Here is a 24350-nt window from a genome sequence, read left to right as displayed (position 1 = left end):
TAACCAAGGACGTCTGGCGCCCTAGCCAATCTTCACCCACTTTGGAAGAGACTTGAAGGAACTGTTGAGTTAAAAGTCTCATTCATAATTCGAGTAAAAGAATTGAATGGATCTCAGAGGAACCTTTGCCTGATCCATCAATCGATATTTGCAGTGTCATAGGTAAGGGTTGGGCCAAACCATGGACAGCATCCCTCTCCCCAACGATTCAACAAAACTGGTGAATTAATGAGACAACATAACATGTCAATTCCACATGCGACCGAGGAAATAGTAATTTCTGGAATAGTAATCATATTGTATATATTGAGAGAATGAATAAATGAAAAATAAAATTGTTTCTCGATATCATACCTTATTCGGGTCTTCTTTCATCACAGTCCCATCGCATCACGAAATTCAAAGATTGGACTACACCAATCCTCAAGTATTGAGTCAAAGTATTTGAGACACCGGACTCAGGATAGGTTGAAATGGCAGAAACTAAACCAAATGATCAAAAGCTCCATATAACCGAGCAGCCCATCACACTGTCCAACTGGCACCGTCATGTCAATTGGATCAATACCAGTTTGATTCTAGTAGTGCCAATATTTGGTTGTATCGCTGCTTTCTTCACTGAGTTGAAGCCGGTCACAGCCGCTTGGGCTATTTTGTATTACTTCTGGACTGGTCTTGGGATCACTGCTGGATATCATCGTCTTTGGTCGCATCGTTCATATGAAGCGTAAGCCTCTTGCCAAGTCCTTCTCTTCCACTCCTCGCCTTCACATTTGTTGCAAAATCTTCATACTGATTCGAATATTTATCGATCTAGGGGTCTCCCACTTAAGATTTTTCTCGCGTGCGTTGGTGGAGGTGCAGTTCAAGGTTCTATTCGTTGGTGGAGCAGCAAGCACCGTGCCCACCACAGATGGACGGACACGGTTAAAGACCCTTACAGCGTTCGAAAGGGAGTGTGGTACTCCCATTTCATGTGGATGGCTTTGAAACAAAACCCGAAGGATCGTGGCCGAACGGATATTTCAGACCTGAATCACGACCCGATCGTTGTGTGGCAGCATAGGCACTATGGAATGGTAATCCTTGTTTTTGGAATGTTATTCCCCATGTTGGTAGCTGGTCTCGGCTGGGGCGATTGGCAGGGTGGACTGGTATATGCAGGAATTTTGAGATTCTTTTTCGTGCAGCAAGCAACCTTCTGTGTTAATTCCCTGGCTCATTGGTTGGGTGATCAGGTTTGTTTCGTCTTCATCCATGAAGCGAAAAAATCTTAAGTCGGTTGCTAATTACAACAGCCATTTGATGACAGGAACTCGCCCCGCGATCATGTCATTACTGCTTTGGTGACCTTGGGTGAAGGGTATCATAATTTCCATCATGAGGTAAAATTCACGCCCTCTGTTTCTGTTGAATCAATTCTGACTTATCAGTTCCCTTCGGATTACCGTAATGCGATCGAGTGGTGGCAATATGACCCAACAAAGTGGTCCATCTGGGTATGGAAGCAACTTGGTCTAGCGTCTAATCTGAAACAATTTCGCGCAAATGAGATTGAAAAAGGCCGCGTTCAACAATTGCAGAAGAAGGTCGACCAAAAGCGAGCAAAGTTGGATTGGGGTGTTCCTCTTGAGAAGCTACCAGCTGTTTCTTGGGATGACTTTGAGGTTGAGACTCAGAGTGGAAAGGCCTTGACAGTGATTGCTGGTGTTATCCATGATTTAACTCATTTCATCCATGAGCACCCCGGTGGGAAGGTTTTGATCAGTTCGGCAATTGGGAAGGATGCAACTGCTTTGTTCAACGGAGGAGTGTATAACCATTCTAATGCTGCACATAATTTGCTTTCCACCATGAGAGTCGGGGTGATTCGAGGAGGTGGTGAAGTGGAAATTTGGCGGAGAAGAAATAGCGACAAAGCTATTTAAATATCTGCAATTCCATGGTTCCAGAAAAGAAGACATTTCTAAGCCTTCAGAACAACAGGCATCTTGTTTACAAGATTTGAATTAGTAGTATCGCTCCCAAGTGGTGCTCAGTATAAGGAATGCATCCGATAGGATGAACGGAAAATATCATTTGGTCCAATGACAATAGAGCATTAGAAATGACTCTTTTGCTAAAAAGCTTAAAGGCCTCTGAGCATAGGCTAAAATTTGGCTCAAGCGCTCAAATTTCTACTATGTAGTTCGATGACTCCGAATTATGGGTCTCCGCAATGTCGAAATTTGACAGACGAAAATGCGGTTGGAGTCGGCCTGACATAACTTCTTCTCGGGACGGCCGTCTTCCATCGGCAAGAAAGAATTTTCCTGTCTTGGCATTGGCGTTTTCATTGTATGGAAAATGTTGCCAGTACCTCCAGGGCTTTGACCGATATTTAGCCGTTCGGATATCGGAATCGGATGGTACTAGTAGTAAATGCATAGGACAATGAAGGTTTTATGTACTCGCGCGTTGCTTCGTATAGACATGCTGTAAACATCAAATTATTGCCCAAGTGGCCCACTATGGCTTGTCACATGCGCTTGGGCGGTTCTTCTCAGGGCTGGAATCCCCAAGTGTGGAGGACCAAGTTTAGCCCCATGTCGCATGAGAGGGGTCAACTGGTTCATGGTTCCAAAGTTGTCTTGTGTACTCCGTACTCCATGAGAAAAAAAAAATCTCTATAAATCTCAACCATAGATCAGTTAATATTAGTTCTTCAACTATAATTTTCCAGAATAAATCTAGTGGCTTCTAGAAGATATCAAGTTCTATACTCAAAGTTCAATATGACTCCGATATCGCGCCCCATCGTGCCTACCTAATTAGGAATGCCCCGTAGCCCCGCCTTGGAAGTCACGCTTAACCTAAATAGGTTTGGCGTTGACATCCGAAGGGCGTGCAGCTGCGTCTCCCACATCACCCGCGGAACTAATTTCTCACTCCGAACTCGTTTATCCCACCTGTTTGTGGTAAACCGAACGAATGACGTACAATGTCTTTGGATCTATCTGTTCATTCGGCTTTACCGACTCTTGAACTCTAAGCGGGGGAAAGTAAAGCCCACGCGAGTAAACATGAGTCGACCAGTGACAATTCGCCATGACTGATTGCTTATCATGGCACGAGCCTCTCTACACTCTGTACCTTTGATATCTACATTTGGGGGCCCCCGATGTACCGGCCAAAGCCTTAGTGGCATCTCCAATAGTGGTCCCAAGGTAAATCTACTCCACCTGTGCCGAGTCTTGATTAATCACCCTGCTTGGTCTACCCCAGATCAGGGATACCCTTCCCAGACCGACTCTTTTTTTATCCGTTCTCTTACTCGTATCTTCCCCAGAAGAAAAAAAAATCACACTTGGTTAAAGAGAAAAAGAAAGAACAAGTTATAACAACATTCTTGCCTCGACAGTCTTGACGACTGTCACTCAATCGCTGTCATGGAGTACTTTGATTTTGAAGGTGCTTCTTCAGCTCATGAATCGAATCACCCAAGTGACGATGTTGCTTCGGTTGACCTCGAATTTGAAGAGGCCGATGAGCGGAACGCCAACTTCAACTCTCTACTCCACGATCAGCCTCTAGAGTTCGCCAATGACCCGCCCATCCCGGGGACGGCCGAACAAGTGCCAGTGCCCGTCGGCCCCGACCAGGACACCGGAGTCTACCCCATGTTCCGCGCTGAGCAGCCTTGTGATTTTTGTCGACGAATGGGTCTCGACTGCTTTGTTGCCAAACGAGGTGTTATGCACCAAAACGGTTGCACCTGTTGCATCTCTCTCTGGCGTGAATGCAGTTTCACCCACGTCGAAGTTCCTGGCAAGTTTCTTCAAACATTACAACCAGTGCCAGAGACCGTTTATATTCAAAACGGCGGCTTGACTGGTAAAAAAGCACTCAAATCTGTGTCATATGGTGGCTTCAGGGACGATTCAGACTCGCGATCCCGAAAGAACAGTTCAAGTTCTCGATTTTCCCGCAAGGCCATCAACATCCTCAAAGGCTGGCTCCGCGACCACAACGAGAATCCCTATCCCACAGAAACCGAAAAAGACGAATTGAAAGAAGACACTGGATTGAACAGAACACAAATTTCCAATTGGCTGGCCAATGCTCGACGACGCGGAAAAGTTCGACCTGCTAGTGGCACGGAATCTCCTGTTCCAGGCGCCGTCAACATCCCCGGTCAAGATCTGATGGACATCTCGCTCATGACTCCCATTGAACGTTGGAAACACTCACCTCCTGAGAACGAACCCGCTACTATAAGTGATATTGCCCGTGCTTTGGAAAATCCACCATTTGATCCTTCTCGTCAACGCCTGGCCCAGTCTGGTCACGTGCGGGCCCGTCGCCCTGGATCTACCAATGAGTCAAGCCACGCAAGCTCAGACCATAAAAGATATACCGCCTCGGGGAGTAGTCTGGATACTAGTCACTCATCCCTGTCTGATCTTTCTTTTGCTTCTGCATTCTCACATCGATCCTCTCTTGGGTCTTTTGGCTCAATGGATCGCAAAGAACGTCGTCGGCGCCGCAAGGCCTCGGTGCCTGTTAATACTTTCAACCACCAAAAGGCTCGAGCTGTCCGTCCATTCCAATGCACCTTCTGCACTGACTCCTTTGCTGCCAAGTATGATTGGCAGCGTCACGAGAAATCCATGCATCTGATCTTAGATAAATGGACATGTTCTCCCCATGGAGGCGTCACCGAGGAAAACGGGACGCTTCGATGTGTCTTTTGTTTTGCCATCAATCCTGATCGAGATCATCTGGAAACTCACAACTATCTCAGTTGTCAGGAGAAGTCAATCCAAGAGAGAACCTTCTATCGGAAGGACCACCTCAACCAACATCTTCGCCTCATGCACAATGCCAAATTCCAACCCTGCATGGAGATCTGGCAAAGCAGTATCACTAATATCAAATCCCGCTGTGGCTTCTGCGCATCTACATTACACACGTGGAAGGATCGTGTGGATCACCTGGCTGGTCACTTCAAAAATGGGGCCAACATGTCTCAGTGGAATGGCGACTGGGGATTTGAACCTTACATTCTCGAGCGCGTTGAAAATGCCATTCCACCATATATGATCGATTACGAGTGGAATTCACCAAATCCATGGACTACCGTACAGGCCCAAGGAGATGAGAACACTCCTCGATTGAATGTACCTCACGATGCCAATTGCTACGACCGCCTATCTCACGAACTTACTGCATACATCCACAACCAAACTGCACAAGGAATTGTGCCTACAGATCAGATGATACAAGCCCAGGCTCGTCGAGTGATTTATGATTGCGATGACCCTTGGAATCAAACCTGTGCCGATAATTCTGTCTGGCTAGGCATCTTGAAGCGTGATACGGGACTCAACTCTGCCGTGAACAATGAAGCTATTCAATACTCTGACCTGGGCTTGCAGCCCCCGTTTGCCGTTCATGGAGGTCTGCGCAACCCTCCACAAGAAGCCAACGTCCTAGCAAGGGCCATCTACCCTGGTGCTCTTCCAAGCCCTGCAGTCTCCAGCCCCGGGATCCAGAGTCCGACGTATCCGGGAACCGGTTTCTCATCGGCGGGTCCAAGCGGTCCGGGGAGTCTTTCAGGGAGCTATGTCGGAAGTGCAGGAATGATATCAGCTGGTGTACCGGCATTTTCCTCTGATTGGGGCAGTAGCCTCCCCGGCAACGCTTCGGCCTCCTCCGCTCCTGCAGAGAGGTCTGCTGATCCTTTGGTGCAGATGGGGTTCGATCCAGAGTTCCTGCAACGATTGAATGATAGCTACAGTGAACTGACGCCACATGAGATGGAAGGTTTGCCTTTGGATGAGACTGCAGGCTATGCAGTCAATGGGAAACAGAAATGGGTAGATCCAGCATCACAGCCTCATCCAGTATTGGGTCTGCCGACACCAAATGCCATTAATCTCATTCATTCGAAAGAGGGCGGTCCTCCTGCATCAGGTGATATCCAGCAAGGCATGCCTGCATATCACGACGGTTCTGGGCTTTGATTTGATGTTATGTTTATGTGATAGTTTTTTTACATGGAATTGTATACACCGAGATGGCCTTGGACATGTAAAAAGTTTAATGATCCCCAATTTGCATTTGTTTTCTTTTTGGCGAGCATTTTCAATTCCGGTTAATACTACAGAATGAATTGATGGTTTACTAATTTATCAATCAATATCTTGCTTTTGTTGATTAAATTCCCCTGTCACACTTCCTCCTCGTGGTGGGTGGTTCAATTGTAAATTCAACTTCGACCACGCGTCCTTGTTCACACCCAGATGCGTCATGTCCCTTGACTCTGAGATCCATAATTCGGTAACTATGGGGCACTTTGGATCCACTTTCTGCAGCTGTGGACTCCAGATGCCGTGGGGTCTGATTTTTTCCCTCCCAAATTTATTCAGAAGTCGGATTCTCCCGTCATTCCCTTCGGATGCGCACCGAGACGGCCTGGTTGACTCATACCTGGCGCTCACCATCCACCTTTTCATTTCCACAACTCTGAAGTTTCAACCGTGAATTTTGGTTGGATGTTTCTGACACGCAGAAACCCGAAACATTAGTCCACATCATTCGTATCCACAAGGCATACACTCTCATGCTCACTGCCACTATTTATTCCTGATTCGTCTATAGAAGACGGTCTGTGCAGTGCCGAGGTCCAGTCAACTTCCCTACCTGATTTATTACTATGATAGGGAGTAAATCTGCATAAGAAACAAAGCCAACCATCGGTGCCATGGCTACGCCCATTTGCATCATCACCCTCCATCACATCCCACTTGAAATTATCATTCGGCCTTAACTTAGCCCGAGATCTTGCGATCCCTTTCATTCAGATCTCTCATTTTCTTTTTTAGATTCAGGAACAGGCGGATGAATAACGAATTCCGTCCCGATGCAAAGACCGGGATGGTGGTCTACTACTGGTTATCCCCCCCTGGCCATGATCCATGACCCTAGACAAGGTATAATATCCCTTTAAAGGATCGGACGAACTACTCCCCACCTCCGTTCCTGCTGGGACATCTGCAGGGTCCCTTCGTCATCTGCATCGGGGACCTTTTCTATCTTTGTCTGCGATCCATTTTCAGCTATTTTTCATCTCACGGGTGAGATCAGCTGGGTATGCGGGTTACTGAGATCTGGAGTCTGATTCAGGGACAAGGGCTCCAAGACAAAAGAAGAATCAGGCAGGATTGAGATGAGAACCACATTGACCCGGTTTCTTCAGCCATGAAAGGCTTCTAAGGTTCTGTTTAGTATATAGCTTAGATCGCATCCGCATGTCGTGGTACAATGGTATACATTCTTATTCTAATTATCAAATACTATTTCTGAGCTACTATTGTCATAATGAAGGTCTCGATTAGTCATTTGGTCTTGTTGTTTCTATCTCTATTCCAATGGGTTTCTGCTGAAGTCGTTTACTTCTCTATTGTCCTTACATGGGAGGAAAGAGAAGTTGCGGGTTTTACTAGAGATGTTATCCTAGTCAATGATTCTATGCCTGGACCTGAACTGCGACTTGTTCAGGGTGATCATGTTATCTTCGATGTTAGGAATGAGTGTCCGTTCAACGTGACTGTGCATTTTCATGGTGAGTCTTTCCTGCTAGAGTCATGGTATCTACAATACCAATGCTGGAGGATCCTAACAACCTTCTTTATAGGCATCGAACAGAAGGGCACACCTTGGTCAGACGGTGTTCCTGGCTTGAGCCAACGACCCATCGATTCAGGAGCCGCGTTTCGTTATCAATGGACCGCTGATCAATACGGTTCATACTTTTATCATGCTCATCATCGCGGTCAGCTTGAAGATGGCTTATACGGTCCCATCTATATCGAGCCGGCAAATTCAGTGGAGAGACCATTCAGCCTGATTATCACCGAGGAGGCTGAACTTCAGGCTATGATTGTTGCGGAGAAGAATACCTCTCCTCTCATACTGTCGGATTGGCGTCTCTTGACATCCGAACAAATTTGGGATGCAGAAGAAGCATCCGGTGTTGATGCATACTGTGCCAATGCTCTTTTGATCAATGGCTTGGGTTCTGTATCTTGTCTGCCTCAGGCGGAGCTTGATGCTATAAGTGCTTCTCCCAACCTCCAACCTATTCTCGGCAATACGACTCTTACAGATATTGGGTGCGTTTTTATCTTCACTCCACTTGCAACCATTTTCAATGATAGAGCATTTGCTGACCTCGATATAGATGCTTTCCACCTAGTAACGTCGATGCCGAAGGAAACTATACACATGACTACAGCAAATTGTTACCAACCATGTTCGATGGATGTACGGCATCACAAAGCGCTCATGAGGTTTTCAACGTCAATGCAAATGACCGATACGTTAGCTGGGACTTGATTAGCCCAGCCGGAATCCTAGCTCTCACATTCTCTATCGACCAACATGACATGTACATATACGCGATAGACGGTCGGTACATACAACCCTACCTGGTGAACGCCATCAACATCCCAAACGCAAATCGATTCTCCGTTATGGTTCCCCTGAACCAAGAGCCAGGAGACTATACAATCCGCCTCGTAACTGGTGCCCAACAACAACAAATTCTCAACACAACAGCGACAATGCACTATGAGGGGAACTCCGAGCTCACTGGATCTTCCGATCCCTGGATCGACTTCCTCGGGCAGAACACAACCTTAGGAACAATCTTCTACAACGAGTCATTAGTTGTTCCTTTCCCTGTCATCTCACCTTCTGCTACTGTTGACGAAACCTACTTACTCAATATCGGACACTATAACGCCTCATACCTCTGGACACTGGGAAACAGCAGCTTCAACCTTGAACTTGAAGAGTCTCAACCTCTTCTTTTTAATCAACATTCTATACCAAGCGATCTTATCATCCGAACGAAAAATGGCTCTTGGGTTGATCTGATCATCCAAGTCGATACACCTTTTCAAGCAGCTCACCCGATTCATAAACATTCCAACAAACATTTCGCTATTGGATCGGGCAATGGAACTTTTACTTGGTCTTCTGTTGCGGAGGCGATGCAGGATATACCGGGTTCTTTCAATTTGATTAATCCACCGATCAAAGATACCACTGCTGCGCCTACTTCTGCGACCGGACCGGTGTGGATGGTCCTTAGATATCAGGCTGTTATCCCTGGAGCCTTTTTGTTGCATTGTCATATTCAAGTCCACCAGAGTGGAGGAATGGCGCTGGCTATTTTAGATGGAGTTGATGCTTGGCCGACGGTTCCTGATGCCTATTTGTATGATTCGGGATTTTGAGAGGATTTGATTGTTGCTAGTAGAGGTTGGGTTTAAGATGAGATAGTAGTTAGCGGATGGGAGGTTCAAGTTGGATAGAGACTAGAAGGTTGAGTTCAAGTATTTGGTTGAAAGTAGTACATAATGATGAAATGCATGATGAGTTTCTAGATGGCTGAAGAAGATTGAATTCCATGAATTGAAGCTACCATTATCATACATCATTGATCCTGAGACATAATCATCAAATTGACAGGAAAGAAAAACTAGCTGGCTAAATAGCATCGACTGTACGCCAAAAATGATGAATAAATGACAAATCAACGCAACATTGTACGTCCAAACATTTCGTCTCGTACTCGTTTCATTCCAATCGTAAATGCGAAATTTCTTCTTTCCAAATAATTGGTCAACTTAGAAAAAGAAAACAGGAAAACTTGCAGCTGATTACCGTGTAGAGGAGGGCAAGGAGCTAAATCACTCAATTCAGATCAACTGATTCCTCGATATGCTCCCCAGAGAGTTCCTCAAGCGATGTCTCATCGGACTCTTTAATCGATGCCTGAATCGGATCGGTAGACTCCTCGATAGGTTCCTCATCGGTTTCCACAAAAGCTGTCTCAATGGGATCCTCAGTTAGATCCTCACTAGCCTCATCAATAGGCTCCCCAATAAGATCCTCATTGGGCTCCTCATCAGGCTCCTCATTGGTTTCCTCAACAGCTGTCCCCACAGGTTCCTCAGTTGGTTCTTCACTGGGCTCATCGACAGGCTCCTCAATAACCTCCTTGCTGGGTTCCTCGATAGGCTCTTCGGTAGGCTCCTTAATTGGCTCCTCTACAGCTGTCTCAGCGGGCTCTTGAATAGATGCCTGAATTGGAACCACGGTAGGCTCCTCCATGGGTTCCTCATCGGTTTGCTCAACAGCTGTCTCAATGAGCTCCTCAGTTGGTTCTTCACTAGTCTCCTCAGTCACAATTGACTCTTCAATAACCTCTTCAGCTGGCTGATCAAGAGACGGCTCAACGAATGTATCAGTGGTCTCCTCAACGGCTGTCTCGATTGGGGCTTCAATAAACTCTTCGATCGGCTGTTCAATCTGAGTCTCAACAGGAGCACCAGTGGGCTCCTCAATGGCGTCCTCAGCAAACTCCTCGACAGCTCTGGCAGCCTCAGCATAGATAGGGGTGTTGATCTCATCAATGGCTTGATCTGTTGGGGTTTGCAGCCCCTCTTGAGAATCTTCCACCACTTGAGGCTCGGATTGTATAGTATTTTCGGACAGGGGTTTATGAAAGCTGACATCAGCGGATGGAATATATTGCTGCATCTTCTCGACCGCACCAACTTCCGTAATGGACTCCGCAAGCTGCACATGCTCAGAAACTTCTTCAATGAAAGAAGACTGAATCACCTCTGGAGCTGGAATGGCACTTTCCGTGGCAATAGGAGCCACACTTGTTACACTGGGCACGATGTCGATAACCGAAGAATGAACGTTTGCCGGCGCAATAGGGACGCTCGGGCCAACCACATTCGAGCGCCCAGTCATGAATGGTGCTTCCATGCCATTGAAGAAATACTGTGCAATAGGCTGAAGCTGCTCGTGAGGCTGGGCTCTTGTAGCGAGAAACCCAACCAAGACTGACATAGCAACCAGCGCAATGTTACGCTTATCGCTAGCCAAAACACGGATGTAATTGATCATCAATGTCCCGAGTGCAATTTGATGTTCCGGCTCCTGGCGCCTAACATCCGGGAATAGTGCAAGTGATGCAGGTGGTGCAGGCGGTGCAGGCATTAACGCAGGAAGAGGAGCCGCCGTGGCGCTCACGCCACTAAACAACCTGGTAGATTCCTGAACAGATTGACGCCGAGACTCAATCTTTTGTGTTACCGGAGGCTCGGGAACTGGCATGGGGATGAGCTGCATCTCTTGCCTCGGTGCAGCCAACCGTGCTTCGGCCATGCGCTTCTCAAGTGCCCTTCGCACATCAGATGGTAACCAAAGTCCAACCTCGACATCCACCTTCTCCATCTCCTTCCACGCGGCAGCCCATGCACCCGCTCGCATCAGACCATTGGCTGCGAATACCCGGATCTCCCATTTGCGATTGGTATCACTAGTTCGGAGTACCCGTCCACCACAGTCAAGACATTCTTCACCCTGCTCACCATCTGTCTCGCTTTCATCATTATCAGAAAGCTCGCCTTCGGATCCTGAGCCAGCTTCTTCGTGGCCGAGGAAATGGCCTTGGTGAACTCTTGCGCGCTGTAGTTCTAGACTTTCCAGTAATCGTTCCTCAAGCATATCGTATAAGTCTTCTGGATGAGAGATCAGCACACCTCGGTCTCGGAGGACGCCTGAGCCGGCTTTCTCTTGTAATCTGCGCCAGCGCTTCCAGTATTGAGTGGGTAAGACTTCTTCGACGATTTCTTGATTCTGAGGTTCGGAGGCACCGGGCACGGGGAGTGAAGGTGCGAGAAGGTTGCAGTGTAATAGAACAAGTGGATACTCTTTCTTGGCTTTGGGTTTGTTGGACGAAGTATTCGGTGAATAGTATGGTGACCGTTTCAATCCCGATGATCCCGGTGATCGAATTCCTGCTCGACGTCTCGGGGGGGGGTCAAGTAATCTTCCTCTTCGCCTTCATCCTCGGTATGCATCTGCATAGCTCTAACTGAGCTTGGCTTTCGGAATGCTGCTTCCCGAGGTCGAATAGGACGCATTGTTCTGGGTGGGTCGTCGAAATCACCGAAGCTGGCTTCCGATTCTTCAATTGTGTATCCAACCATCTTTTCATGTAGGTCCATCGGTGGCATTGATTTGACTCCACTGATAGGGTGTATGAGGACGGATGCTGGCATTGAGGAGAAGGACGAGCGGCTCGATGTGCGTGAGTTCATGTGCTCGAGTTCCACGTCAATTTCCCGGCCGAATATATCGCTAGATGAATGTCGAGTGGAAGATACTGAAGAGTTGTATTCATAATCTCGAGCGGCCAGCTGACTGTCATCTGTGGCTGATCCGTTATCGCTCGATGGAACGTGGGACGACTCGAACGTGGCAAGTAGATGCTCTTTGCTGGGGGGGACGAAGGGCTGGGGGCTTAGGATTTCATTGTAATTGTGGGCTTCTGAGTAAGAGTGGCCTTCATCATAAAGAGGCGCCATATGGAGTCACATGTGGTAATAGAAAAAAAGGAAATTGGGTTTGGCGGTGATAATACACCTCACATTCAACGTGGTTGTATAGGCACAGTGTGTTGACACCTCTCACCGCTCCGTCTCCCTGGGCAACCTTGAGACTCCATTACCGTTGGGCTTCATTAGGCCCCACTGACCCACTACAACTTTATATAAAACAACATTCTTGGAGTCAGCTTTGGGGATAAAATAGTATTGAGCCCTGGAGATCATGAATTTTTTGAAGAAATTCATCAAGATGGTCGTAGATAATTTTTATCCGGATTCAAACCCACAATCAAGGATGCTGTACGCTAGTCAAGACCGAATCAACCACGAAATTCAAGATGAGCCTACCGGACGATCTATAACTTGATCCAGGATATCTCACTACCGGACGCCGGTCATAATTCTCGAAATGAGAAAGCTGTTCCAAAAAAGATACCCAAACTCGCTTAATAGATAAGGCGGAAATTCAAATGCGGCCTTCAAGAACAAAATGGAAACAAAGAAATACATATACACGTAAAAGAGGCGACAACGCCAACTATTATGGCGGAGGACGAGTTTTTGGGTCGTCGGGATTCATCATAGGGTAGTTGTGGTTATCGCCGAAAAAGCTGAGAACATCTTGAGGCAAATACTCAAGCCAGGGCAGAATCTCCCCATTTGAGAAAGGAAAGGATTCTTGATGTTGTATGTTGTTCATGTCGACATCGTGACTTTCAATCATCATACCTCCATTGTGGGAGTGCATTGATGGATGCATATGTGTATGACTGCCATGCTGATCTGCGGCAGTGGATGAAACGGGGTAATTGAATGCAGAGGACTGACTATCCATTTGAGAGGGCGCAATACCCTGGTCATAACTCGACTGGGCTGAAGCAACAGCCCGGGTGCTTGGCTCCGGATAGGAAGAGGTCATTCCGAGGTAGTAAGGGGAGTCGGTACCCATGTTTCGGTTGGAGATATGAGGGTATTTGGCATTGGCGGACGCGAGAGAGGATCCGGGTGATTCCCCGATGGTGCCGGAAGGACTCACGGCGTGCGGAAACGAGGAACTTGAACCAGCATTTGGCACTTGAAGCATAGACGGGTAGCTGTGACTATATTGCGAAGAAAATGGTGGTTTATTCTCGGGTACTTCGTTTTCGGTCGTTGGCATTTGATAGAGTAAACTCAGATTAGGCTGGGAAGAATTTGTTGCCCCTGTCAATGCCCATCCAATGGCTAAGAAATAATGTTAGTGAAAACCCTGCAAAGTAGATAACGTGGTGTACGTACCATGACTGGGGTCAAACTTGGGCGACCATTTCCCATCTGTCGGAACATCTGCTACAGCAGGAGGTCTTTCAACTCCCTGGCCAGGAGCTCCGAAGGGAGTGTCACCGGTGGTGTTTTCCATGTCCTCTGCTGTGTACAGAAGAGGGTCGACGATCCCCTTGGCCTTCTGGTCTAGCACGGTCAGAATGTATCCGGTTCCTTCCCAGTACGCCTCCAACGCCTTCAACGCCTTATAACATCGTTGATAATTCTCCTTGGCAGCTGAAGCGAGCAAAATGTGCTTCGCGGTAGACTTTTGTTCTGACCCAGTGGATGACTCCATCGTAGGCATTACGAAGCCACTAGATGAGTTGCTCAATAGTGGTTGGGGTGGAGGGGAGGTCCCCCGGGATGAAGGCGAGGAGTAGTATGCACTTTCCATTAGAAAAGCGCATGCTGCAATATACATTGGCTGACTCGTGAAAGGGTTGCCAATGAAGCTTTTCCCGTCTACCAATTCGGAGAATGATAGGATGTCGGCAATTGTCTTGGCTGATGACATTGACAGCTCGCGGCTATTGGGATAGAGATGCTGTATCGATCCGCCAAATGAGTGTAGTAAAGTGGGTTGATGAAGTAGCACAATGAGTGTGTGAAACCACTAACAAAAATTAGAAGCAAGTCGAAGACAGGTAGTAAAGAGGGACATACGAAATGCAGAAGAATAAAATTAGTTCCTTCTTTGGCTTTGACATATGCTTGGAAATTAGCAGCATTGAAATGAAGCTTCGGAGAAAGTCGCTGGTAAATGCCTGGGTGGGGAGTTAGAATGTCTTTGCTATAGGCCCATCATCCAAAGATACATACCGGTCAGGTCACTTTCCATGCCCGCAAGCCTCTTTAGAGTGTCTGCCGTAACGTGCTTGACATCTTGAATTCCGTTAATTAGATCTGTTACTCTCCCGTAAAGATGAATAACTCGGATCAACGGTGGAAACGGCGCAGGCCACCCATTTGGCAATTGAGATTCGGACTGGAGTGGGAAACAAAGTTCGATATCCTCATCACGCAGGGTCACAGGGCGACCGGTTCCAGAAGAGATGACCCGGTCAAGGAAAAATATGCTCCAGAAGGAATCAACACGTTCTCTCTCTCGTGCCCGCTCTGTTCCAAAAGCAGGTGGTGGGACCGTTTGTGGACTGTTGTATACATCGAGGTCATCGTATTGATCCTCTCGGAGCTTGCCAGCTTGGCCACTCATCACTTCACTTGGTGTCACTCCTTTCCGACCATAGTTATGCTTCAGACCTTGATGTTTTTGCAGCCCAAGATCCTGCGCCATTCTGATTGAAATTCCCAGATACATCCAAAGACCACTGTCATGATTAGATCCGAATTGTTCATAGGCTAGCAGTAGGCAGGCCATAACTCCAGCAAGTGTTGGACAAGATAATGAATCGACGAGTGCACTCATTGCGCGATGAGCGAAAGGCAGCCCGCGATCTGACATTTTGATATCGGCGGGTGGTTGTGAACGATCAATGGGCGGTGCCTGAGGAGGTCCAAGTAGAGGATGCGGAGAGAATCTAGCGGCTAATGCGCACACGGCATCCACTAACATAGTATCGATTTTCTTCTCCTTGAGATCTTGAAGAAATCTGTCGCGCTGAAGAAATGGAAAGCTGCAACCTAGATGCACAAAAAAGAGCTCGCTCAAATGAAAAACCAGTTTTGATACTGGAAGTGGGTCGTCCCGGTCGTAAAATGGTATCGTATTAGCATCTCTAGTATCATGGTTGTCCAAAGTAGGAGCAAAAATGCCTGGTTGAACATCGGATAACCTGGGGCTGCGCAAGGAAGACAAGGAGTCTGGATCTTATCGCGACAGTCAGCAAATTGCACATCCATATATTCAACAGAGTTTCACAGACCTGACGACATTGACGGATTACTTTTGCGTGATCCCCGAACTTGAACAACCTAATATCAAGTTAAAACCAGACGAAATCAACCTAGTAAAAAGATTCCCACCATTTGTTTAAAGCCAGGCACGATGGCCGTGGGTCCGAAATATCGAAAGTATGGAACATGTGTGCGATTACTGGCGCTCACAGAGGTCCTATCTAAGACGATAGACATATCTTAGCATCACAGTTCACAGTTGCTTCCACCGACCAACGGATGGGCCAGTCTACATGACACTATATCCAACTCACTGCTTTCAGGACTATCTCCATCGACCTGCGAGATAATCTCTTTATTAATGCGCGCGACAGCATCTTTTGAATCTAATTTCTTTGGTACCGCCGACTTGTCGAGTGTTGGTTTAAGGAAAGGTTTTGGGGCTACTGTTGGTATTGGTTCTGGTGAACAGCTCTCCACCGCCCGCTCGTTGCGCTGTGGCGGAGAATCGTTGGGACCGAAGGGAGGGATTCGGGGTACCCGCGAGGTGGAATCAGATTGGGATCGTAGATGGGCGGTCGATTCGCTATAACCAAGACAGACATGTTTGTAGTCGGAGCAAGTCTTGCACACTAGAACTTGCGTGAGTGGTCTGTCGCACTAGCTATAGGTTCCATCTCATCCATACCTGGTTGTTCTCCCGAACATCTAATCTTGCGCCGACGACATGTTAAACAACTATAGATCCCAAACCTCTATTAGCCACCTATATTGCTTGAATTATAGCTTGATATGAACTGCGCTGGACGTACGCGGCGGTGACTCTGCGTCGTTTAGTCTGCGGTTGGCCGTCGGTAGAGACGAAGCGGATTTGTTTCGGACCGGAGTTGTTGCCGCCACTCTTCTTCTTAGGAGAAGGGGGGCTCATATCGAGCGAAGAGCTTAACCGTGCTCACGACCCATTGGGTATATGCTATCGAGCCCAGGAGGGGGCGTAGGTGGGATCGAATCGGCACGCGAAGCTTACACCGAGGCGCGGCCGGGTATGGGGCAGATGAAGCGGTAAGGAAGATCGTGGGAGAGCAGAAGGGACTCGGGGAGCGTCAGCTGCATGAGGCTTTGAGTCTGAATGATTTGCTGGCGTGGGGAGCACAGAGGGGGCCTTAGAGCCCAATAGGAAGGGATAGCTTATAAGTTTAAAGGGTGTGTGCTGTGTAGAGGGGGAAGGGAAGAAAGAGTATGAAAGGAGGGGAGTAGTATGCAGTTTTGGATAAGAGATTCCGGGAATCTTGATCTAAAAACCACTTGCTTTTTGGATTCACAGCAGGGTGAGACTAAAAGAAATTCTTTTTTTGTGAAGGATTCCAGTTCATGTTCATCTGTATGGAATCATAATAATAATAATTTACGTGCGTAACGGAATTCCAACCCTTGACCGCCCCATGTGCTAATGGTATCACCCGAAAACAGACGAAACAAACGAAAGAAACGATGACCACGGGTCCACCAGGGGAACATACTAGTACAGCGTAATAATGACATTTAAAAAGATCTTGATGGTCATGGGATCGGTGGGTCTTAAGTTTTAACATCCATCAGATCCTCGGGTTCCTGGAACCAATGACTCGTGGGTTTGGGGGTAAATGGGATGATAATGATCATCAATGCAGCGCCGGAGCCGAGGGGTAAATTGAATGATATCCCCGAATGAAGATGTAAAAGCTGGGGCCGGTGAGAGACAACGTGGAGTCCAGACTTTGTGGGGACTCCATAATTTGGAGCTTGATGGTTGTGGGATGGTCCACTCGGACCAGTCGGGGAACCGTGAGTCCGGCAATTTGTCCTTTTTTACTGTACACGCTGACGGGTTTTTCCCCCTCGACACGAGTTGTACACTCCACCTAGCTGTACACATGTCCTAGTTCTCCGGCTATATCTTTACTAACCCTAGGGTTTACTGGTATTTTATCGTGAATTTTCAATGTTTGCGGAAGATGATGTTTGGAACTTATCCACGTTGACCAATATTGATCTACTATAGTATCATTTACCCGAGGTCAGTCGGCGCATCTCCGGTCTAGACGATTCAGTACTAGCAGTAATAACGATTCAAAATTTTCCTCTTCTCAGTTCTGCGGGAAACAGAAATTTCAAATGTTTCTAGAATCTGAAGAACAATGCCCCAGGGTTCAGCTAAATTGTAGATCAGTCTCATAACCGATATTGGAAACATCATACTGCAGAATACGTGGACCTAGCACTATGATGTCACAAGGAACCTATGAAAATCAACATTTGAGTGAAATCTTTCAAAGCATCTGAAATTGGGCAATCAAACCAGGTTCATTCAATCAGACCAATCATGGCCATAATTTTACTCATACTTGATGGTTCTCAACTTCAAGTTCAAATGTTGACCCGGTACACCTTCATGGATACTACAAATATTCTACGTTTGAGTATTGGCCACTAGCATTCTGTACTCCGAGCTCTAAAGTTCAAGGCTCATTAATTTGAAACATGAATCGCATTATGACTATCAACTTGAAGTATGTAAGGTTTGAGTGGTTTAGTCTGATAGCAAATAACCTTGGACAACTGAATTAAGCTTAAATCAAGCGCACTGCAGCTGAGTGGCAGTGAGGTTCTTCGATGAGTTCAAGTTCAGATCGATCATAGTAGAGCCCAATATATCCCACTACCTGTAGTACTCATACACGATAGTATTTCAGTATCCATTGCCATCATGATCCATCCCAAAAACGAATCACGCATATTCACCTGTTATTTCCAACATTGGAGCTTACCCCATTCCTATCACTGATATGAATCCATATACCCATGGTTATGAATAGCGATACACCGTGGTAGACATAGTAAACATTCGGCCCGAAGGGCGGTCCGATATTACCACGCACATAATTCCCTGGATGGACATAAAGACACGAGGGCGGAAACACGGGATGTGGGCCTATCATCCACGGGGCGTGTCCTTAAGCTTCTCATAACTTGAAAGCCGGAAAGCTTCGTCATTACAAATGCGATAAGAATTTCCATTCATTTTCGTGATTTTCATGGCTTTACGACCACCTTCATTCCGGGTTACTCGATACTTTCACACCCCCAGATTACCATTGTAAGTATTCATTTTCACCGTCACAGTGGCGATTATCTGCCAACAAAAACTCCGCTGATTGATGCACCTACTGCCAGTGCGTCTGACGTGGTTATCGCATCGCGGGGCAGTTCAAACGCCCTAGCTAATCTCATAAGTTTTCAGTAATCGCATTGAACCCTGCCGCTATACCTTCCTTCCTTCTCATCTTCCCCGCCGATCCTTCAATCGTACCTCGGGCTTCAATATGTCCAATCCCCGGCCCGATTTCAAGGAAGTCGAAGCTACGCGCCCCGATTTCCGCCGCAATGCCGAAGTTACCGTCACAAAGACTCCGAACCCTGCTTGGAAGGAGGGTGATGGTGCCAATGATGGCGGAGAGAGCTTGAAGAAAGACCATGTCGAGATTGACCCTTATGCTGAGGGCCGTCCGGTAGCGTCCAACTACAAGTTGTTGATCTCTGGTATGGTGCCGAGACCCATTGCTCTGGTTAGTACGCGGTCGGCCGATGGGAAGACAACAAACCTCGCACCGTTCAGTTATTCCCAAGTTGTCAATCACGATCCACCTACTTTCATTGTGGGGTTCGCTGGGGGTCTCGGTAATGCCAAGGATACCCTGCGCAACCTGCAGGAAACTGGAGAGTGCGTGATCAATATTATTTCAGAGCACTTTGTCGAAGCTGCCAATTCTACTTCTATCAACACTCCATATGGTGTCTCTGAGTGGGAGACTTCGGGTCTGACTCCTGCACCGACTACTGTTGTTAAGCCGGCGCGTGTCAAGGAATCTATTGTGGCTATCGAGGCCAAGCTTGTCGACACAAAGGAGTTTGAGAGTCGCACTACCCCTGGCAAGATGACTGGTGCACTGATTATTGTCGAGGGGGTAAGGTTTTGGGTTAGAGAGGACGCTATTAATGAAGAGCGGTCTATGGTTGACCTGAGCGTTCTTAAGCCGATTAGTCGTTTAGGCGGAATCTCGTATGGCCGCACCACGGAATCCTTCGAGATTCCCCGCCCCTCAATCTGAAGGATGATTGAGAATCTTTGCGGAGTCTTTTTTATATCCATGGATATACTACCTGGGATTTACAACAGATAGAAGGTCTCAGCTGCTGAGCCACACATGGCGTTAGAACACTGTGAAAATTGGTCCGGCGCCTCCGATAGCAGATTATTATCAGGAAAATAATTGGGCAAATAAACTCTTCGTGACGTGTCTCCCTACTAGATCCTAGACCTGGCGTAGCTGACATCTGGAAGGAGTGGAGATGCTTAGCGAGAATGATTGGACAGCGATAGTCGTAATCTGCAACACTTTGTGTGTAGTTCCAACAGCCGATAATGGAACCGTCATTTTTTTTTCTAAAGTGGACTCTTGTGGAGCCGTCCTGGCATAAACTATTGACCAGAGACCGACTAGTCTTGACTTTTTCTTCACCGATCCCGAACCTACCATGCGCCACTTGGGCTTCCTCGCCTTTATTTACTATGAACCACTGCAGAACGGGATCTGAGGTGGACCTGATGGTTCAGCTAGCCGACCTCAGCTAAACTATGTATGGCCAAATCTATGAAATGGCAGATCATGGCGAGGCTGGCGTTGGCGTGATAGCAGCGCCCGTGGAGTTTATCTGATTTCTGAAACTAAATTTGTATAAGAATAAAGCATATGGCGCCTTTCACCTAATGTTCTCGCGTTCATTCTGCAAAACTTTGAATTTCAAATTGGTAAACTGGTAGATTGTTGGCTGTACCCTTATCCGAAATGACCGATATTTCCCTTCGTCTGGCTCAAACAGAGCTCTTCAAGACACCTATTAGCAATTTGTCTGAGGATGAGCAACTCATACTTGGCTATGAACATGCTCGTGCTTCAGCCCAAGAATTCGGTGAGCTCGCTATTCTGTCTGTCGCATGTAGTATGTGATATCCCACGAGAGTGCAAATTCTAATCGATTAGGACTCACAATTGAGGATATCATCCATCTTACACCAAAGTTCTGGGATTATCACCAGCAGTTAATCCACACCGTCGCTATGCCTGCATTTGTTTTGGTCACTATCCAATACAATCTGGTAGCCGGCACGATTGGACGATACATCACTAAAAGACCTGATCTTTGGGGTCTGTTGGACTCTATAGTAAAGTTTGAAGTCTCGTAAGTGCCATATTCACTAAGTAGAGGAAAATAGACGGGCTAACTTTGACAGTGCACAATTCTTGCTGACAGAGATTGGTCATGGACTTGATGCCAAAAACTTGGAAACAACAGCAACTCTCCTCCCTGATGGAGGATTTGACTTGCATTCACCGACCATGGGAGCAGCTAAGTAATTTTCTCTCTCCATTCCAGATCATCTGACTATGTCTAACAACCCTCTCCTACTAGGTTCATGCCTCCCACGACCCCTATTTCAAATTTCCCAAAAGTTGCAGTGGTCTTCGCTAGATTGATTGTCTCCGGAGATGATCACGGTATAAGACCGTTCATTGTCTGGTTGAACGACGGAAACGAGATGAGCAAAGGAGTTACGTCAAGGAGACTGCCAAATCGAGCTGGCTCAAGTCCACTTGACCATTCCGTGACAACTTTCGACCATGTTAAACTTCCGGCATCTGCTCTTCTTGGATCGATTAAGAAGCCCAAGAACATGCGAGATCAATTTCTCTACTTGATCCAGCGTGTGGCAGTTGGTACTCTGGCCTTGTCAACTGTGCTGATCCCCGTTATGAAACGTGCTGTCTACGTAGCCGGAAAGTACAGCATCAAAAGATCGATCCAAGGAAACAATAAAAATGCGGAACTCACACCAATCATCTCGTTCCGTACCCAGCAACGGCCGATTTTGCATACACTTGCTCAGATTGCTGTTTTCGAACCTCTAGTACAAGTTGCGATCGAGACCTTCATGAATTCTGTCACCGAACCTGCTATCCAAAGCGCAATTGCCACGATAGTGAAAGCAGTGCTTGTTTCCTCCTCACAGCGCAGTCTCTTTGAGCTGGCTGAAAGATGTGGGGCCCAAGGATTATTTGGCCACAATCATATCATACAGAATCAACTTGAAGCTCGTGGTATTTCCATTGCGGAAGGCGATATTCAAGTGTTATCCATAAGTATGAATCTTTCTAATCCTTCCCAAAGGTAAATATTGACAATGTTTCATAGGACTGGGATCCGAACTTCTTCTAGGGAGATACGAAATTTCCCCCGCCCACGATGAAACATCACTACTTGCGCGGCACGAGGCCGGGCTTTTCGAAGAATGCCGTATGGCCTTCAAAGATTTCAAGGGCCATCGGAATGAGGCATTTAACAACGCAATTCTTCCACGGTGCTTCCCTCTTGTTGAGGCTATAGGCCATCGCATGGCCTTTGAAGCTGCAAGCAAGGCGGGTATCGATCCAGATCTGCTAGCTCTATACGAAGCAGGTGTTATCCTTCAAGATTCTAGCTGGTATGTGCAACATGCCGGATTAACTAGAGAGGAGCAATTTGAGCGTGAGTCTCGTGCTTTAAGTGCCTGCTTGCCTAAACTGGAGGAACTATTGCATGGAACCGGTGCAAAGGAATTTGTAACTGCACCCATCTTGTCAGATGAGGCTTGGGCAGAATTTCTGTCTGAGTTGAAGACATTTGAGCCTGCCTCGGGGTGGTCGACCTTTGTGCCTCGACTTCCGTTGCGCTCAATGCTGTAGGCCTGAGTGCTTACTAGACGGAGGTATGAATTATGATGATCAAGTCCAGATGCCTGAATAATTAATATAGTAGAAATAAAATAAAACACTACCGATACTACATACACATGGATGCAATTTTGATTCTGATCCTGAGAGCCTGTAATACCATATTATCATCTAATACGGCTTATTAAAGAAATATCCGCGGGGAACACTCCTCTATCCATATCACAGCACCCGGTGCAAAGCGTGATAGGCCGTGCGGAGAGTGCGGGGTTCTTATCTCCAACCTTGATACTATATAAGCCCCTTGGAAGGTTCAGATCTGTGTGACTTAAGCCGTATTTTCCAAGGACTCGGAGGAAATCGAAGATAGCAGAAACACAAACTTTTCCATATTCTGACCTACCACGTTGCAAGCTGAACTAGCAACAACGTCACGATGCCTCAAGAGGACTATGAGATCTACAAGCTTGGTGACTGGGAGCTCCAAAGTGGGCAAAAGATCGCCAATGCGCATATCGCTTTCACAACATTTGGAGATCCCAAGTCGCCAGCTATCCTGTATCCGAGTTGGTTTTCAGGCTGTAAGTTCCGAAAGCGTCTCTTACTTCTCGTTGTGATATTCTTCTTGACTAATGATCACCTCGCCATCTATAGTGCTGTCGGATAATTTCTGGCTTATCGGAGAAGACAAAACTCTGAATCCGAAGGACTATTTTATCATTGTTACCGGCCTTTTTGGAAACGGGCAGTCCTCATCGCCATCAAATCAGCCTAAGCCCGGACCATTCCCGAAGGTCTCATTCTATGATAATGTGCGGGCGCAACACGAACTTCTCACTAAGCACTTCGGGATCGCACACCTGCGCGCTGTGGTGGGGTGGTCCATGGGAGCTGGCCAAACGTTCCAATGGGCAACTCAATATCCCGAATTCATGGACATTGCCGTACCATTCTGTGGATCAGCGAAGACTTCCTTGCATAACCAAGTTTTTCTGGAAGGTGTGAAAAGTGCTCTTCTAGCCGTCAAGAATACTCCATCTGCAGGATCTGGAGAGATCGGAGTGCAGACGTCCCCGACGGAGTTCCGTACTTGGACAGCTGAGGAAAAGGAAATTGGCCTCAAAGCAATGGGTAGGGTCTATGCTGGATGGTAAGCAGATTAGCAGATTTGGTATGTTTCAAAGATTGAGCTAATCCATGATCTATAGGGGGTTCAGTCAGGCGTTTTATCGACACAAGTTGTATGAGACTGTCCTGGGCTACAAAGGGCTTGAGGATTTCATGCAAAACTTCTGGGAGAAGTGGGCTTGCTCCAAAGGTACTGCACAATTATTTCGATGAGTCCCCAACCATATCACAGGGAAAGCAGCTAAATGTGCAATCACAGACCCTGAGAATCTACTTGTCATGATCCAAACATGGCAGAATGGAGATGTGTCCAAGCAGGAACCCTACAATGGTGACTTTGGGAAGGCACTTGCATCAATCAAGGCAAAGACCCTTGTTCTGCCAGCCCAGACAGACCTCTACTTCCCGTAAGTCTTTCATAGTTCCAGCTGATTGAAATGTGAAGGTACTAATCCCTTTCGCTGCCGTCAGACCAGAGGACTCCGAGTATGAAGTCAATTGCATGGCACCAGGGGTTGGAAAATTAGATATTTTCCCATCTATTTGGGGACGTAAGTCTTTCCATGATATATCTTCATTCAAATTTCATATCCGCTGACCAAATTTCTTAGACTGGGCAGGAGGTCCTGGAGATAGTCAGGAGGACGTGAAATGGCTGGATAAGCAGCTTCAACAATTCTTTGCGGCAGATATGGCAGATTTGGCTAAGGAAGTTCAGAATGTGTTATAGAATATGCAATGCAAGCACATCTCAGGTCTACAGCAAGATGTACTGAGTAATACCTGTTGTACATCC

The 24350-nt window shown here is 47.0% G+C and overlaps 8 protein-coding genes across 8 annotated transcripts; 6 read left to right on the top strand and 2 right to left on the bottom strand.

Moving 5' to 3' along the window:
• Nucleotides 1-473: 473 nt before the first annotated feature.
• On the top strand, nt 474-1928 carry N7483_006551 (acyl-CoA desaturase; the record flags this gene model as incomplete). The annotated part of the gene is made up of 3 exons (XM_057089988.1): nt 474-727; nt 818-1238; nt 1299-1928. The coding sequence occupies 3 exons, from the start codon at nt 474-476 to the stop codon at nt 1926-1928; spliced, it is 1305 nt and encodes a 434-aa protein (XP_056944729.1).
• A 1500-nt stretch (nt 1929-3428) lies between these two features.
• Nucleotides 3429-6005, top strand: N7483_006550 (putative homeobox and C2H2 transcription factor; the record flags this gene model as incomplete). Its single annotated transcript, XM_057089987.1, has 1 exon — nt 3429-6005. One exon carries the CDS (start codon nt 3429-3431, stop codon nt 6003-6005), a length of 2577 nt encoding a protein of 858 aa, XP_056944728.1.
• A 1357-nt stretch (nt 6006-7362) lies between these two features.
• Nucleotides 7363-9284, top strand: N7483_006549 (uncharacterized protein; the record flags this gene model as incomplete). Its single annotated transcript, XM_057089986.1, has 3 exons — nt 7363-7606; nt 7679-8156; nt 8225-9284. The coding sequence occupies 3 exons, from the start codon at nt 7363-7365 to the stop codon at nt 9282-9284; spliced, it is 1782 nt and encodes a 593-aa protein (XP_056944727.1).
• A 460-nt stretch (nt 9285-9744) lies between these two features.
• On the bottom strand, nt 9745-12437 carry N7483_006548 (uncharacterized protein; the record flags this gene model as incomplete). The annotated part of the gene is made up of 2 exons (XM_057089985.1): nt 9745-11867; nt 11912-12437. 2 exons carry the CDS (start codon nt 12435-12437, stop codon nt 9745-9747), a joined length of 2649 nt encoding a protein of 882 aa, XP_056944726.1.
• Nucleotides 12438-12999: 562 nt separating this feature from the next.
• On the bottom strand, nt 13000-16545 carry N7483_006547 (uncharacterized protein; the record flags this gene model as incomplete). The annotated part of the gene is made up of 9 exons (XM_057089984.1): nt 13000-13682; nt 13737-14376; nt 14427-14527; nt 14583-15590; nt 15647-15695; nt 15747-15838; nt 15932-16203; nt 16251-16355; nt 16430-16545. The coding sequence occupies 9 exons, from the start codon at nt 16543-16545 to the stop codon at nt 13000-13002; spliced, it is 3066 nt and encodes a 1021-aa protein (XP_056944725.1).
• Nucleotides 16546-18979: 2434 nt separating this feature from the next.
• Nucleotides 18980-19765, top strand: N7483_006546 (flavin reductase family protein; the record flags this gene model as incomplete). The annotated part of the gene is made up of 1 exon (XM_057089983.1): nt 18980-19765. One exon carries the CDS (start codon nt 18980-18982, stop codon nt 19763-19765), a length of 786 nt encoding a protein of 261 aa, XP_056944724.1.
• A 738-nt stretch (nt 19766-20503) lies between these two features.
• N7483_006545 (acyl-CoA dehydrogenase/oxidase) lies at nt 20504-22438 on the top strand (the record flags this gene model as incomplete). The annotated part of the gene is made up of 5 exons (XM_057089982.1): nt 20504-20657; nt 20699-20897; nt 20950-21069; nt 21129-21856; nt 21909-22438. The coding sequence occupies 5 exons, from the start codon at nt 20504-20506 to the stop codon at nt 22436-22438; spliced, it is 1731 nt and encodes a 576-aa protein (XP_056944723.1).
• A 424-nt stretch (nt 22439-22862) lies between these two features.
• N7483_006544 (homoserine acetyltransferase family protein) lies at nt 22863-24284 on the top strand (the record flags this gene model as incomplete). Its single annotated transcript, XM_057089981.1, has 6 exons — nt 22863-23007; nt 23081-23576; nt 23635-23744; nt 23787-23961; nt 24026-24105; nt 24166-24284. The coding sequence occupies 6 exons, from the start codon at nt 22863-22865 to the stop codon at nt 24282-24284; spliced, it is 1125 nt and encodes a 374-aa protein (XP_056944722.1).
• Between the last annotated feature and the right edge of the window lie 66 nt (nt 24285-24350).

Source organism: Penicillium malachiteum (assembly GCF_028827825.1).
Source record: "Penicillium malachiteum strain IBT 17515 chromosome Unknown utg000003l:1.0-4950554.0:1.0-4952489.0, whole genome shotgun sequence".
NCBI classification, from domain to species: domain Eukaryota; kingdom Fungi; phylum Ascomycota; class Eurotiomycetes; order Eurotiales; family Aspergillaceae; genus Penicillium; species Penicillium malachiteum.
This window is presented reverse-complemented; position numbering and strand designations above follow the sequence as displayed.